The 16,500-nt window shown below is 51.7% G+C and overlaps 5 protein-coding genes across 5 annotated transcripts; 4 read left to right on the top strand and 1 right to left on the bottom strand.

Moving 5' to 3' along the window:
- Positions 1-129: 129 nt before the first annotated feature.
- On the top strand, positions 130-1,412 carry aspE (septin; the record flags this gene model as incomplete). Its single annotated transcript, XM_020201294.1, has 2 exons — positions 130-281; positions 338-1,412. The coding sequence occupies 2 exons, from the start codon at positions 130-132 to the stop codon at positions 1,410-1,412; spliced, it is 1,227 nt and encodes a 408-aa protein (XP_020056330.1).
- Positions 1,413-2,929: 1,517 nt separating this feature from the next.
- On the top strand, positions 2,930-6,181 carry anxc4 (annexin ANXC4). Its single transcript, XM_020205290.1, has 3 exons — positions 2,930-3,351; positions 3,412-5,477; positions 5,530-6,181. Exons 1-3 carry the CDS (start codon positions 3,168-3,170, stop codon positions 5,839-5,841), a joined length of 2,562 nt encoding a protein of 853 aa, XP_020056329.1. The 5' UTR covers positions 2,930-3,167; the 3' UTR covers positions 5,842-6,181.
- A 1,515-nt stretch (positions 6,182-7,696) lies between these two features.
- On the top strand, positions 7,697-10,909 carry gta1 (glutaminase GtaA). The gene is made up of 8 exons (XM_020196299.1): positions 7,697-8,291; positions 8,373-8,665; positions 8,740-9,182; positions 9,241-9,824; positions 9,874-10,076; positions 10,137-10,280; positions 10,332-10,467; positions 10,522-10,909. Exons 1-8 carry the CDS (start codon positions 8,098-8,100, stop codon positions 10,598-10,600), a joined length of 2,076 nt encoding a protein of 691 aa, XP_020056328.1. The 5' UTR covers positions 7,697-8,097; the 3' UTR covers positions 10,601-10,909.
- A 312-nt stretch (positions 10,910-11,221) lies between these two features.
- Positions 11,222-13,127, bottom strand: cps1 (Gly-Xaa carboxypeptidase; the record flags this gene model as incomplete). The annotated part of the gene is made up of 3 exons (XM_020199611.1): positions 11,222-11,283; positions 11,404-12,737; positions 12,793-13,127. The coding sequence occupies 3 exons, from the start codon at positions 13,125-13,127 to the stop codon at positions 11,222-11,224; spliced, it is 1,731 nt and encodes a 576-aa protein (XP_020056327.1).
- A 1,317-nt stretch (positions 13,128-14,444) lies between these two features.
- On the top strand, positions 14,445-15,854 carry ASPACDRAFT_78898 (WSC domain-containing protein). Its single transcript, XM_020205289.1, has 2 exons — positions 14,445-15,179; positions 15,235-15,854. Exons 1-2 carry the CDS (start codon positions 14,891-14,893, stop codon positions 15,690-15,692), a joined length of 747 nt encoding a protein of 248 aa, XP_020056326.1. The 5' UTR covers positions 14,445-14,890; the 3' UTR covers positions 15,693-15,854.
- Positions 15,855-16,500: the final 646 nt, after the last annotated feature.

Genomic DNA, 16,500 nt, shown 5'->3' with positions numbered 1-16,500 from the left:
CCCCGTCTTCCAAGCTTGTCTCCGGCTCCAGTCCTAGACACTTTTGGTGGCGAGTCACCACGAGAAACCACTGCAGCGCCTCCCACACAGTCCCCCGTGCCCCGTCCGCAGAGTGTGTCCCGCAGTACGATGAGTACGCCAGTGAAGCCAGAGAGCAGCGATCCATACGCGCGTGCGGAAAGCATGGCAAACCGTGGACGTTATAGCTATGTAAGCAGCGCTGCTAGTTCCGTCAACAACCCGCGTCGTCTACGTCGTCGCAAAGATCCTACTCCGTACAAGTAAGCTGTCATTAATCCGTGGGCATCTATCGATACAATATACTGACGTGCGTCAGTGTTCTTGTTGTCGGCGCAAGTAACTCGGGCAAGACATCGTTCCTCAAGTTTCTCAGAAAGTCTCTGGAGCTGCCCAGCAAGCATTCCAATCGTCAGCCGAGTGGCCTGGAAGATCAAGAGGGTCTGTCTACAACAGGTGAAGGCTATACTTCCTCCTATCTTGAGACTGAAATCGACGGTGAGCGGGTAGGCCTTACTTTCTGGGACTCGCCGGGCTTGGAGAAGAACATTGTCGATATCCAACTACGTGGTGTAACAGGCTTCTTGGAGAGCAAGTTCGAGGAAACCTTGAGGGAGGAAACGAAGGTCATTCGCTCTCCCAACGCCCGAGACACGCACATACACTGCACTTTCCTGGTTCTCGATCCCGTACGCTTGGATCAGAACATTGCGGCCGCTGAAAGAGCAGCGCAAGGGACTCCAAGATCAACCGACTCAACCATAATTGGCATCCTAGATGAAAGACTGGATGTGCAAGTCCTACGAACCATGGTGGGAAAGACCACTGTCGTCCCAGTAATCAGCAAAGCTGACACAATCACTGCCGGACACATGGCATACTTGAGGAAGGCAGTCTGGGAAAGTCTCAAAAAGGTCAACATAGATCCCTTGGAAATCTTGACTCTGGAAGATCAGGAAGAATATACTTCTTCAGAAAGCGGTGACGAGGAGGAGTCTGGCGATGATGAGGGTATCTCTAGGTCTTCCGCCCTATCCGAACCCAGCCAAAATGCTCCCGAGTCCCAAGCCGTGCCTCAGCTACTTCCCTTCACCACTTTGTCTCCCGATCCATACTCGCTGAAGTCTGGGGATGAGCCCATTGGCCGCAAATTCGCGTGGGGGTTTGCCGACCCATACAATCCAGAGCACTGCGATTTCCTCAAATTGAAGGAGGCTGTCTTCAATGACTGGCGGATCGAGCTTCGGGAAGCGAGTCGTGTCGTCTGGTATGAGAGATGGAGAACCAGCCGCCTCAACCGTCATGTCGCCACGTCTCCTGCTCCTTCCAAAGACCTTGCCCAGAAGAAGGTATACGGCGGGAAGACTGGGCCTGATCTCCGTCGGTTTGAGTGATCCCCTGCACTCTCGACAGTCGTTTTATATGGCTTGCATTCTGCTAAATTGTCTGAGATTTATCTACCACCATCTTCTCATATTTGCTTGTTGCAGCCACAGCATTGGTTATTAGCAACCCGATCTTGTGAACTGTTTTTACCTGTTGATGATGCGAAGAGAGGCCGCCAGCCTCTCGACAGCCGAAGCTGCTGATGAGAAATGCTGGGCCAAGGTCTCTCGCGTACGCTATTCAACGTTAGATACTCTCTTTGAACACCTTTACCCTTTGATGTGATATCAACCCCATGTTTTAACGTACCAGCGTTACTGCGGCACTTTCGACTAAGCACCTGACTGCTTGGTCATCTATCTGATTTTGTTACCCATTGCGTCCACAAGTCATACCCAATTCCATTCCTTCTTTGTACTTCTGATGATTTTCTGGTCCCTTTATGTTGAATCTGTCTTGTCGAACTACTTCCATGACTCGTGGTTTTGCTAAAGCTTCAGCATGTTTGTATCATGCCTGTTACTGTGATGGTTCGACGCTGTTATAGCGGGTAATGCATGCCAGACTCCGTGCGTGAAATTGGTTTATTCATTTCGGTAATAAGGCTGTGTGTATCTAGTAGATATTCCGGTGTTCAAGTATAGTCTGCTAGCTTAGTGTTGATGTCATTTCTGTTCGGTCGGAGATAACGTTACCATCACTCACTACACAGTACATGAATCTGGACTGGATGCATGCACTTATTACTGTAAAAGGAAAACCCCTCTTTCTTGCTTTGAAGAGAACCAACCACCCGACCAGTAGAAGTGGATTAGGCTAGCCTAGTTGACTTAACGAGGAGTAAAGGACCAATGATGGGAATGAGACCCTCTAATGAATCAATGATACGAAGCGCTAGTCCCGGCAGACGCTTGGAGGGAGGGGACCTCGGAGGCCCAGGCGGGTGGATTCCGGACCCCAAGCTCTCTTATGAACATGAGATGATGATTAGACTGCCGCCGCCCAGGGTGGACCAGCAAGCAGCGTGCCCAGTGGATGGTTTTTCAAGGCTGCAGAAGACGGTGTGCGGCTCCAACGGGGTTCGCAGGCCCTCGATTGGAGGGCGACACTTCTCAGTCTTCAGATAGCCTAGTACTCCGTAGCGAGAGTCCTACTGTTGCACTGTCGCATGGTTGTTAACGGCGCGAAAAGACAGCAACAAATATGGACAAGCGCATCAGCCCTTCTAGTAGTAGACTCTTGCCCTGGTTACACTTTTGTGTGTTTGTGTGTGCGTGCAGAAAAGGCAGACAAGGCGGTGCGCGCAGCCCCGCGGATGAATACCAACTCGCTCCTCATGCGGACGCGATTGACTTCAGCTGCTGTTGCTCAGCTGAACTCCCCAAAACCCTCGATGATCACTCGCTGCAATTTACGCAGCCTTGTCACTCCACTTACTAGACAGAAACACCGTCACCTAGTCTTACCTACATTTACCTAATCTCTCTTCTGAGTCTGCTCCCCTTTTGACTCTCCAATCTGGTACCCCGTTCCTGTCATCATATCCCGCTCTTCCCAGTCGTTATTTCCTCTGTGCTCCACACAACCTTGAAGGCGATCGCACTTCTGAGTCTCCGCCTATCTACTGGTACTTCGCTTGGTGGCAATTTGGCCTGCTTTTGTTTGACCTTCTACTATTTACATTACTCTCAGCCTCGGTGGGACTCTTGCTCGCAAGCTCTGATCTCTGATCATCGTCGCACCGGTTCCTAGCTTCCTCATCCATGTCACTCCAGGTGGGCGACCCACGGTCGCGAGGCCGTTCCAAGTCCCCAGGCGGCCGTATCCGCGACCGTTCCAAATCTCGCGACAGTCGACAACCTTCAACCCTTGACCGCACTTATTTGTCTTCCGCCCCGGCGGATGGGAAGCTGAGGGCCAGATCCAGGAGCAGGGGTGCTGCGCCAGGTGACTTTCACCGGTCTAATTATCGTTATGGCCCCTCTGATAGCCGGGATCCTTACTTAGGAATCGAGCACGGTCGAGACTACTACTACCAATCTGACTCGGGCGAAAGCAAAGGTGCAAAGCGCGACAGTAGGTATTCCTCCTCCGCCCATCGCCGCGATGCGCGCTATGAGAGCTACTCCGAGAACTCGTACTCGGACTCGGAGGATGATGCCCTTGCCTACGGTGACCTTCCTGATGATGACCTGGAGCGAAGTTATTACGGCTATAAGGGTACCGGCCGCGCTGCGTCACCGCGTCATGGTGGTGCTGTGATGTCTGGTGCACTCAATCCGGGTGTACCCCCGGCTGGGGCGTCATCTCGCTCTGGGGATGGCATGGAGCAGGTTCCTGGTGGTCATCCTAGCTATGCCCGACCCGACCCTTTCAAATATGCTGCGCAATCTCAGCATCCTCACGCTCAACCGTCACATTACGGTGATCCTCTTGCTTCATCTACCGTACCATCTACATGGGCACCGATACCTGAGTGTGAGCGACCGGGGTTTGTACCTCCATTGCCTCAGAGGCCCAATCAAGCAATGCCTGGTGCATTCCCCGCCGGCTCTACTCAGCCTGAGATGCCTGCCGCAACCGCTGCAGCCCCAATGCCTACATACAGATATGTCGATCCAAGTTCGACACAGAACCCTTATGCACCGCAGAATGGTCGCCCGCTGTCGGTGTCTGCTGCCAATACATACGCAGCTGGAGTGGGCTCTTCAGCCCATCAACGCTCCGCATCGAGCGATGCGGCAATTAAGCCCTCATATGCTGCCCCAACCCCGTTTCAGTATGCGCAAGTTGATCCTAACGTGAAATACTCAACCAAAAGTGCCGCGCAAAATGCTACCAAGCCGGTCACGTATTCCGCGGCGCCTCAATACTCGAAGAGTGGCGGCTCACAGGCCAATGACTCGCCCTATAGTGGAGTCAAATATACGGCTGCTCCTCAACCTCCTAAAACTCCGGCCAGTCGTCAGGAAAGCGGTCCGCAGTACGTGGAGATTGCACCTGGAAACCGGAATGCTGGCCGGCCTCATAGTCACTCCGTATCGTCGGCCCATAATCTCACAGTTGCTGGCCCTGACCCGACTCAACGACCGGCCAGCCCGCTCCAAGAGCCGTACAAAGGGACCTATCAAAGCATATCGCCGATGCCATCACCTATTGTCATTTCGTCACGGTACGATGATGACGTCTCAGACTTAGAGCTAGTGGGCACTAGTTCAGACGAGGGAAAGAGGGAACACAGACGCAAGAAGAGTAAGGACGAGAGGGAGTTGAAGCCCGATCGTGTGAAACGGGAGAGTAGCCGAGTACGGCACGAACGACATGGGTCCATCGGTCCTGACGCTCTCGTCGTGATAGCCCCTAGCAGCAGTCGAAAACGAGTTACCTTCTACGATGCAGGTCCTGATGCTCTAGCCTTGCAACAGGCTCTATCGCACACGCGACATGTTGACAATAAAACCCTGATCAAAGTGTTGCCACACTTGACAAGCGATGAAATCCTGGATCTGCGCAAGGAGTACAAAAAGCACGTCAAAGTCCACGGAAAGGGAGTGAACCTGGCGAAGCACGTCAGACTGAATCTGGGCAACAGCGCTTTTGGCAAAGTATGCTATGCTACGGCTTTGGGACGTTGGGAGTCCGAGGCCTATTGGGCAAATTGCTACTACCAGTCAAGTACATCTCGGCGTGAACTCCTGATTGAGTCTCTCTTCGGCCGGACAAATGGCGAAATCAGTGAGATTAAAGAATGTTTTCGGGATTCACGGTACTCGGATAGCCTGGAAAAGTGTATGAAAGCCGAACTGAAGGCAGATAAATTCCGTTTGGCAGTCCTACTTGCTCTTGAAGAGACTCGACAGAACGAACGAGATCCACTGGATCCAGAACTTATTGAGCGAGATGTGCACGAGTTACATCGCGCTCTGGTTTCGCGCCATGGGGGTGAGACGGCGATGATCTATATCATCGTCCGGCGAAGCGATCCACATCTTCGAGAAGTGCTACGCGCTTATGAGAAGGTCTATCAGCGTAATTTCGCTCGGGCTATGATGGAAAAGTCGCAAAATCTCGTGGTAAGTTCACTATGCCGTAGTTCAAGTTCCATTTCGCTAATTCATCTCACAGGGCGAGACACTTGCACATATACTGAACGGAGCAATCAATCGACCCATGCGTGATGCTCTCCTTCTGCACCAGGCGCTACGCGAATCACGTACGGGTAAGGAGCGGTCCGAGCTCCTGATCTCACGACTGGTCCGGCTTCACTGGGAGCCACGACACTTGGAAAAGGTCAAGAACGAGTTTCGGCAGCGGTACCGTGAGCGGCTGGAAGACGCTATTGCCGAAGAAGTATTGACAAGTAGCGGAGGTAGCGAATGGGGAGAGTTCTGTATCGAGCTAGCTCGCAGCTCCAAGACTCTTGTTGGCCGCGGTTGAGAATCTGGCTGCTCTGGGGAAGGTTGCTCTTTTGATTTTTCTTATTTCTTATTTCTTCCCAAAAGGAACAGTATATACTATTCCCTTGCTTCCAGCGCGTGATGAATGACGATTATGATGATGATAATGATAATGGTATCAGTATCATGAATGCAACATGTCGAGGCGATGTTCTTTACTTATGGATACCTGGACTGGCTGATCTGTCTGTCCTCTACCCCCTCAGCAAGACCGGAGCATGCTGGGCTCTCTGGCGGCGACGGCAGACACGGACAGATCGACATGTTCTCTCGGAGCAGGAAGGGGATATTTCTGTCAGGTGGATAAGACATGGGGTGGTAGCAATGACTTATCATGATGAAACCACGATCTTCTCTGTTTGATCGCACATAATGTCTACATTAACCTAAATTCCAGTGACACTTACCTTTTGAAGATATTTCAGATATCAATAAGATACGAATGCTCAAATTCCGTGATTTTCAAAGTAAATATGACCGAATTGAACTCTCAACTGCCTCTGGGCTGGAGGAGGTAGTCACCGGTCATGCATCAAGTATATCACAAGACAGACGAGACGTATTGGTGAGGGGGTGAAGTTGCCGCAATATTAGGCTGAACGGAATTTCTCCGAAAGGAGAGATTTGAAAGGTGGAGAAATGGCGGTAGAAATCTGGGGCAAGGAAGAGTCTATTTTGCTCAAAGTTGAGGAAGGATGAAAAGCAACTGGAAGAGTCTTGAGTTCAGCCCAACCCAACCGAACTCTGCCGCTATCCGAGTCGAGCTGAGTTGAATCCATCCTCTCCTTCCTCGTTCCTCGTCTTCCGCCTATCTCCGACCATGCAGCCATCCTGGTGCTTGACAGGGTCACACTGCATCATCCCCTGGATCTCATCTCCCTGTTCCACTTAGTGCAGCCTTCCCCCGGTTCCTGGACGCAGGGGGGATCCACTAAAAAAAAGTTGGATGAGGGGAAAATCATCCCCCCCCACCCCCGAACTACTCTATTTGATTTCTCCTTCACATGATGCCATCACCATCTTTGGTCACAATGCCCACTGAACCGTTAGACTTTGAACTATTCGAGAGCGACTTCGGCGCATGCTGCATTATCGATGATCGGACTGACGGACGAGAGTCAGTCTAGCTTCGATCTGCCAGCCAAAGAGCAAGACCATGCACTGAAATGTCACGGGCATCGCACTTTCTGCGGGGGTAATTTTACCTGCAGAGAACCGGCCCTTCAGATATACTAAAATATTGAATGCTAGTCATGTATGAACCATGTCACTTCCTGCCGTTTTCAAATTGTCGTCTCCGTTCGCTGAAGAGGGGGGATTCCTTCTCACCGCGTCCATCTCCAATGATTCCTTGGGGATTCTACTTTCTACTCCACTGAAATGCACCTTATTCATTTCGCTCCAGTTCTTGCCCCCCCCTCTTCATCAAACGGACTGGCATCATGTGTGACCACTTTAATCTATTGTTTGTTGTTTGTTTGAACTTATGATATTGTCACTCGTTCTTGTTTCCATCTGCAAAAGGTAGTCACCTGCCCTCCGAAATGCTAAGAATTGAGCTTCAGTCTGGCTGTCTCTCAGCACGACTACACTCGTTCGAGCCTCAGCCCCAAGACTCACCTGGACTGAATTTCAAGCATTCCTCCATGCAGCTTGATCAGTCTATGCCGGAATTGCCGATTACCGTCTGGCCTAAGGAGGTTCTGCAGCCCCAGTTCCGCATGAAAGAGAGCGGCCGAGACCAGATGCCTTAATTAAAGCTTGCATGGTAAGTTCTGGTCACATTCAGCCATGGCTTCCATGCCAGCGAGCTTCTCCATATTTGACACGGTGAAGAAAACTGCTCGGAGATTTGGATGTGCATGGGGTGGGGGGGAAGCACTTCTCCAAAGGACTGTGAGGTCAGACGACGGCTGAAGACATTGCATCACGCATCTCTTGGTCTTTCGCTGAAACATGCTAGATCAATTGAGATTGACGCAATATTCAGGACGTGTCTACCTTGAATCGCATCGTCCTTCAAATACCCCCTCCTTTTCCGCTTGGTATGCTGGCTCGATCCTGTGCTCAAACGTCCTTGACATTCCAGTTCAGCATTCCGGACTCCACATTCGCCATCATCGCTGCAAAATTTAATCTCTTTTGTCCTTCCCTTTTTGCTGCGCGAAGAAACAGGCGACTTTTATTTATAAGGAGGGTCATGCTCCTAGTCTGAGTGTCTGGTGGCTAAATCACAATGACGCGGTTCATATTAGGGTTACTGGTAACGGTGTTGGTCTCCTTCGCAGGGGCTACATCCGTATTCTCTCCTGCTCGACCCCCAGCATTACCTTTGGCAGTCAAGTCACCGTATCTGAGCACTTGGCTTGCTGCAGGGAGTGACGGAGGTAATGGAGGGTATTTGGCCGGGGAATGGCCAACGTTTTGGGCGTGAGTGCTACTTTACGCTGCACCACTGTGCAATTTTCTACAATCAACGCGTGTAATTGACTGAGACTTGATGTGAAACAGTGGGCAAATCAACGGCTGGGCTGGTATGGTTCGTGTCGATGGCACCACTTACACTTGGATGGGGTTGCCAGGAACTACCACAGTCAACCAGACTTCCTATGTTTACACGTCGACGAGAAGCATCTTTACCATGAATGTGGCCGACAAAGTGCAGATGAACATCACTTTCTTATCGCCCATTACGCCAAATGATCTGAAGAGACAATCGCTCATTTTCTCTTACGTGGATGTGGAAATTGAATCGCTTGATGGCGCGTCTCATGACGTGCAAGTTTATGCAGATATCTCTGCCGGTAAGTGAATCTCACAAGGGACAGTGGAGACTGGGTCTGGTACGGTTGGTTTCGGGATAACTGACACGCAGTAGAATGGACTTCTGGAGATCGCACTGCCACTGCAACATGGGACTACGGAACCACCAGCAACAATGTCGCGTACCACAAGGTTAGCCGCCAAACCCAGCTTGCTTTCTCGGAGACGAGCGACCAGGCGGATTGGGGAGAGTGGTTTTGGGCGACCGACGAGAACGAAAGCATGACATATCAATCTGGTATAGATGTAGATGTCAGAGGGGCTTTCTCGGCAAATGGGACGTTAGGAAACTCTCAGGATGCCAACTATCGCGCAATCTCGACTAATTGGCCGGTGTTCGCGTTTTCCCACGATTTGGGATCAGTTGACTCTTCAGTTGGAGTATTGTTCTCCATCGGACTGGCTCAAACCGATGCAATGCAGTATAATGGGACTGATAAGGGTTACGCACCTCTGCCATCGCTATGGACAAGTTATTTTAGTGATGGTGTTGAAGCCGTAAGTCCTCGCTGAGCCATTGCGGATACTATCATACACTAACAATCCACGATTCAAGCTGGACTTTTTCCATAATGACTACGGAACCTCTTCGTCTCTGTCCACAGAGCTAGATGACAAGATTGCGGCCGACTCTTTAGCAGCAGCTGGTCAGGACTATCTGACAATTACTTCGCTCACTGTTCGGCAAGCATTTGGTGCAACACAACTGTGTGGAACAATCGCAGATCCTTATCTTTTCATGAAGGAGATCTCTTCCGACGGAAATATCAACACTGTTGATGTCATATTCCCAGCCCATCCGATATTCCTATACACCAACCCGGAGCTACTTGACCTCCTACTGAAGCCCCTTTATGAGTTTCAGGAATCTGGGAAGTATCCCAACTCTTATGCAATGCATGATATCGGAAGTAATTATCCCAATGCTACTGGCCATGCAGATGGTAAGGATGAGGCGATGCCACTGGAAGAGTGCGGAAACATGGTTATCATGTCTCTGGCATACGCTCAGAGGGCCGGCAATACGTCCTACCTTGAAGCGCATTATGACATGCTCAATGTATGGACAAGCTATCTGATCGAAGATGCGCTGTACCCGTCCAACCAAATTTCTACTGACGACTTTGCTGGAAGTCTAGCGTGCGTTTTCCGTGGTTCGTTTGCAAACAAATGCTGACTCATTCTATAGCAACCAGACAAACTTGGCTTTGAAAGGAATCATTGGCATTGAGGCGATGGCCACCATTAGCAAGCAAACCGCTCACTCTTCTGATGCTTCGAACTATACAACAATCTCTCACCGATATATCCGGCAGTGGGAGAAGATTGGCATTGCACACAATGCCCACCCTGCCCATGCAACGTTGTCATATGGCGCAAACAACTCCCATGGTTCGTGGGGTCGGATTTGCACTTTTATATAATTGAGTCACTGACAATTCGAACCTATAGGTCTCTTGTACAACCTTTACGCCGACCGTGAGCTGGGACTGGACTTGGTGCCCAAGTCAGTATACGAAATGCAAAGCGCATTCTACCCGACGGTGCAAAATACGTATGGAGTACCGTTGGACACGCGACACACATATACCAAGGGTGAGGCAACTTGAATATCATATGTTGATATCCTTCTAAAACATCATACAGGTGACTGGGAGCTGTTCGCTGCCGCGGTCGCGTCCACCAGCACGAGGGACATGTTCATCCAGCTTCTTGCCAACTGGATCAATGTTACTCCAACCAATCGAGCGCTTACGGATCTCTATGATACCACCACTGGGAAGTAAGTATACAGCGCTCTCCGTTTTTTCAGAACCATTCCGGCTAACATTTGTAGCTATCCATCGATCACCTTCATCGCCCGACCCGTTGTGGGCGGCGCCTTCGCCCTCCTACTCCTCAACCAGGGCAATTGACTTTTTCGCCGTTATATATACCCAACTATTCTTGGTCTATGCAACTGACCTGTTCTGTTTAAAGCCTTTGGTTCCTTGGAGCGGACCCACCTGTTTTGTCCATTCGTTCAGATGTGCCGGTCACTCGCTATGCATTTATCTTTGGAATTGCTTTATTGTTACCAGACCGTTGTTTGTATCTTTAGGCCAAGTCTATGCTTTCGATTGTCGGCCTGGTGGTGCATTCGGAGGCTATGGCACGCAGAGTATATACGTTCCCTCGCCTGGGCTGTTGCAGGGCTGCAAATATTACTTGGTGATCGCATGTGCTTGGATTCTAGCTGGTTGATTGTCTGATACGGAAATTAGTCATCTTGGCTGTAGAGAAGCCGACTTTCATCGCCCGGTCCTTGGATAATCCATGGTATAGCCATAATGCATTGCAAGCGTTGGATGGACGTGTCAATGACCCCGGCTAGAGGGTCACTGTCGTCTACTATCACCCAAGCTTTTCTTTCCTATGATACTGACATAGTTCTACTGGACTAATTCCGAGCCATTTTGCGGAGACGAAACCAGGGTCTAGCATATATACTATTTTCCCTTGCGCTTGCACCGGGGTACCTGTGCCTTGCGTCACCATCACAACTCAAGCGAGACCTCATCCGGACTACCTTCCCAAGCATCAAAAGAACGAATGAGATCTGAATGATGAGAATCAACGAGTTAGCTTATCATTTCATATGCGCGAAATAGATACCGACAGGTCTGACAGTTTACGTCGAGGGGAAGGAGGGATGAAACAACACTGTCCAAGGACATACCATAGTACAACATGATGGCCTCCAAGTGGGCATCGATGCCCACGCGCTCGTCGACGGTGTGGATGTTCACCGCCCGCCCGGCGCGGGAGGGACTCCACCGGTAGATGTTCCGGGTGAGGGGCCAGTAGAATCGGGTGTCGGTGTTGCCGGTCATGATGTCGCCGCTGACGACGACGGTCTTGCCCTGGAGGGCGGGGACGGACTCGAAGACGGCGCGGGTGACGCCGGAGAAGCGGGCCCAGACGGGGTCGGTGCGGAGGTCGGTCGGGCTGACGGGGGCCGGGTCGAGGGCGCCGCTGAGGGTGGTGAGGGTCAGGTGGTTGTTGAGGGAGGTGTCGACCTGGTTGTCGGCGGGGAACGCGGTCACGCTCAGGTTGTACTTGCGGGCGATCGGGCTGATGATGTCGACGGCGCGGCGCTGGATCTCCTGTGGGGTCTGGTGCAGGGCCACGCGGTAGTTGACCAGCGCGGAGATCTTCTCGGGGAGGGCGTTGGACTTGACGCCGCCCGCGACGAGGTCGGCCGCCTGCGAGGTCTGGAGGATGAAGCGGAACTTGTCGCCACGGGAGTCCGCCAGCTTCTCGGCCAGGGAGACGTGGTCCGAGGAGCGGAGGGCCGAGGCCAGCCACGGCTCGACCTGCGCGGGCGAGTGGCGCACCTGGCACTCGAGTTTTTGCCGGGATGGGTGCCGCTCGTCCAGCACGGGGATGAAGAGGTCCTGTCGCTCGAGCGAGTAGATGATCTCGGAGATGATGCCGATGCCCGTGTGAGGCGGGGGCACGGAGCTGTGGCCGCCGGGTACGGCGAGGGAGAGCACGATGTCGATGCTGCCCTTTTCGCCGACGCCGGGGAGCGCGTAGATGACTCCATCATCGTCATCAGTGGCGCTCGCTAGTTTGTTGTTGTCGTTGTTGTCGCTGAAGGTTTCCAGACCCATGCCGCCTTCGTCGAGGATGAATTCGAAGCTATTGGGACCGTACTTCTTCTGCAGGAATTCCGAGATATTCCCGGCGCCGAGGAAGCCGTGGGACTCTTCATCGAAGCCAAAGGCAAAGAGAACGCTGCGTGTGGGCTGCCAGTCTTGGGATAGCAGGTCCTCCACGGCCGACAGAAGACCGATCAGGACGTTCTTGCAGTCGCTGGCACCACGGCCCCAGAGCCATTCGCCGTCGAAGTGACCGGCAAATGGAGGGTAGGTCCAGTCGGCAGCGTCGTTGATTGGCACGACATCCTGGTGAGCCAGGAAGAGAATCGGCTTGAGGCTGTCGTCGGTGCCATTGAGTGTGTAGACTAGTCCTAGGCGGTTGACGTGATCTACACGGGCGTGGGAGTGGCTGCGGCAAACGGTTGTTAGGAGACACTCATGGCCGGAGAGGAATCCCCACTTACAGGAGAGGAAACAGCGTTTGCAAGAGCTCGTGGAATTCAAGGAATGGAGCGAATTTCTCATCGTAGGGGTCTTTCATGTAATCATCAATCGTGGTTGGGACTTGAACTGCTCGCGACAGACGGTCGACCTGTCGCGACTTCACTGCCTCGTCGGTAACAAACTTGACCGAAGAGAAGAAGCCGTCATCCGGGGCTTGAACTTTAGGTGCCAATGGGCAAAGATCGCTACTTTCGCCGGAGGGCCAGGAATTGAGGAGCTGCTGCGCCGAAGGAACGCTGAGAGACGCAACGGAAGGGGCTAGCAGCCCTACAATGACAGGTAGTAGCTGATACATGGGCAATGGTTCAGGTACAGGAGAGCAGCACTCGCAGGGAAGAAGAACAATCCCATTTTCAGCGATTATGGATCCATTATAAATGAGGGGAAGTAGCTTAAGCCACAAAGCAATGGATTGAGTTATCTTATCGCCGGGTTGCGCAATCAAGGCGTCGATGGCAGCCCCCTCATTGTATCTGCCGGCGCGATAAGTCGGCTATCGGCTAAGACGGATTTGGCCGCGCCAGGATTGCCTGAGAGGGCAAGTCTTTCCAGAGACTAGGAAGCATTTCATGCAAAGCGATAGCAACCGAAGCTTTGGTGGCATTCGAAGGCGTATTATGAGTGGCGGTGAGGTACTTTAGAGCCACTATTCCTGCGGGGTAGAATCTCGAAATAGACGATAAGAAGGACTGACAGTCTCACGCATCATCGGAAGCAGATGGCTAGTCATTGTCTCTTGTTGATTTGCCAAATCAACCACTTTGAAATTAGCTCTGATGAACTTTTGCTGCAGGTTGAGTAGATACTGGGATCAGCTGCTGTTCCAGTTACCTCCGTGCTTAGTGAAGCAGAAGTCGCAGTTTGGTCTTGTTAATCTGCAAACCAGACCAAAGCCATCTACTGATAGCATGAAGGGTAGCAGCGATGGCTTTTTTAACTTTCGATGATGACGATGGAAGCCGAGGCTAAAGTGTCAGTGCATCACTGTGGCGCTGTCAAGCTTGTGAGGATCGACAGGAGTAGCACAACAGGAGAATCTGCATGAGCAACAGCCAGCCTTGACGGAGAAAAAAGGGTTGATGGCATGGTGTGGGTATGTTGTGATGATGCGTGATGAATGATATGCCGATTCATGAAGGAAGGTTGGTAAGTCGTAACTGGAACTTGAAGTCAGAGAAAGATGCCCAGACAGGAAGGACGATAGTGGTCTCGTGACTTGGCCGTCCTTTCTTTTTCTCCCTCTCGCCCTTCCACCCCACGGATACTTACGGATACTTACTTCTTTATCTCACTTGAAGCTTTTTGGTCCTTTGATTCCTTGATGTTTTCCTGCCCAACGACTCATTTGGCATGCTTCAGCTTAAGCTTCCATGGAACCGACATTCTGTCGCGTTGATCATTGAGTGATGAAACGGGGATCAGGAACATCTCCATTTTGTGCCATTCTGGTCAGCTAATAAGAATCCACTCCAGGATCCATCATGGGCTCTCCCCACAAATCCAACCAACTGACAATCGCTAGTCATCGCGTGGTGGTCTCAGAAACCAATAGCGCGTTGATCCCTACATCACCCGTTCAAACCTTTCTGAGAGGAGTCAGAGGACAAATGATGAAACACCAGCCTTAGTTGCTCAACACAGCAAGGGATCGTCCGAAACGCTGCCGGCGCGGAGCCGACGATCGCTTAACGAACCATTATGGAATCCGGACAGAAAAGAGGCGTTCGTATGCGCGATCATCAGATCGGCATTTCTGCTGGGTTTCAACCGCCGATTTTTGCATGCTGCCCCAAGGGGTTGGTTCGACATCTGAAAGTGTGTATCGTCGGTTGGTTCGTCTCCATCCGCTGGTATATTAAAGATGGATCATATTTAGGTTGACTCCGCCCATGAAAATTGGAACCTCTCCTGTCATCCATATCATTCTTTCGCCGTCTGTTTCTTCTTTCTCCCTCCTGTCAAGCCCATATCCACTCTTTGATTCAGAGTTTTCTTCCCAAATCGCATACACGTTCTCTACCCAGCCTTTGTTCAGATTCTACACCATCAACCGACAAGATGATTCGGACGAGCATCCGCAACCTCGCGATCCTGTCTCTCGCCTCCCTCTCGTCTGCCTCTTCTTTTGTGGGCTGCTATAGTGAACCCGGCGAGCTAGTTCTCGTGGGATCCTATCAATTCCAGTCCATCGGATACTGCCAACAAACCTGCGACAAGCGTAAGCAGACTGTATACGCTCTGCACGACGGGAATCAATGCTACTGCGGCGATGCATTGCCCTCTTCTGAATCTGAGGTGCCAGCTGCACGATGCAACACGCCTTGTGCTGGGTTCCCCTCTGATACTTGTATGTCTCCTCCACTTTGTCTATCATTGCACAGCAGCTAATCATGTCCACACAGGCGGCGGCTCTGACACCTGGAGTGTCAGCTCCGACTCCATGAACGTCAAGCGCGATGATGCCGGCTCGGTCATCGTGACCGCACCGGACACGCCGGACTCAGCGGCAAACATCCAAGTCAATCCCACCTTGGTCGAGACTGGCATTGCGCTCGCCAGTAGTGTCGTCAGTGACGCGGGAGGCAGCGCCAAGACATCTATCCCCAGCGTCATCTTGACTGCGCCAACCATGACTGCTGCGCAGCAACAGCAGCAGGTGGGCTCGGCGACCGCCACTGCCGCGTCGATCGTGATTGTTGCGTCGAATACTCCATCCTCTTCGGCTGCTGTTGCCTCATCAAGCGCATCTGCAAGCCCCTCGGCCAGCGTAGGCGCTGCTGCTGTCTTGGACCCGGGTGCGGGGCACGGGTCGCTGGTCGGTGGCTTGCTGGTCTCGATACTTGCAACCCTGCTTTATTAAAGAGACATTGCGCATGGTCGGCAGACGGATGGCAGTTGATACTCATTTCAATGTATAGCTTTCACAATACCCTTGATTGACAGTCGAGAAGAACCGCAGGTCGGTTCGCATGTACTTACTATCGCCACCAGGGGGTCATTGCAATGCTCACTGCAGTCTCCCATGTAATTAGAAGAAATTATATAAAAATAGGAAAATACAAAAATAGAAGCTGGGGGGAGAGATCCTTCCATGATCATATGCTCGCTCGGTCAAGGCGAGCGACCGTCAAATGCTAGCATAACAAGAGCTAAGCTACTGAGTAGTATGAGTACTGAGATTCCGCATCATCTGGCATGTCGAACCCGAGGAAAGCCCCTCATTACAAATATGGTGGCGAAGTCGGTTGATGTGGCAGGAGGGTTTAATGGTGCATTCAGCCTGAAGTATAGCGGGTGTACGCATGGATGGAGCATTAATGCGGTCATGAGGAGAGGGCTCAGACCACACATCTATTCATAGGTCCTAGCTTATAGTACTATGTACCTGATGCTAATGCAACCTACTAATCAAGCATCAGCAACGGGGACCCTTCCCCATCAGAACCAAGAATCAGACAATGTCATATTTCCTTGTCCACGGAAAACCAAGCTTCGCCATGGAACGGTAGCAGTTTGTAGTAAACTTCCGCGACGAACCCGCCTGGCCCCCTCGGCCTTCCCCAAACATGACCAATAAAGCGAGCCAAGATACGAGGACACAGTGGAGTAAACCGATTTCAAGGTACAGCACGCTGAGCATAGTATAGGTCTGCAGACTTACCCCCCTC

This window comes from Aspergillus aculeatus (genome assembly GCF_001890905.1).
Source record: "Aspergillus aculeatus ATCC 16872 unplaced genomic scaffold ASPACscaffold_8, whole genome shotgun sequence".
Lineage (NCBI taxonomy): Eukaryota > Fungi > Ascomycota > Eurotiomycetes > Eurotiales > Aspergillaceae > Aspergillus > Aspergillus aculeatus.
This window is presented reverse-complemented; position numbering and strand designations above follow the sequence as displayed.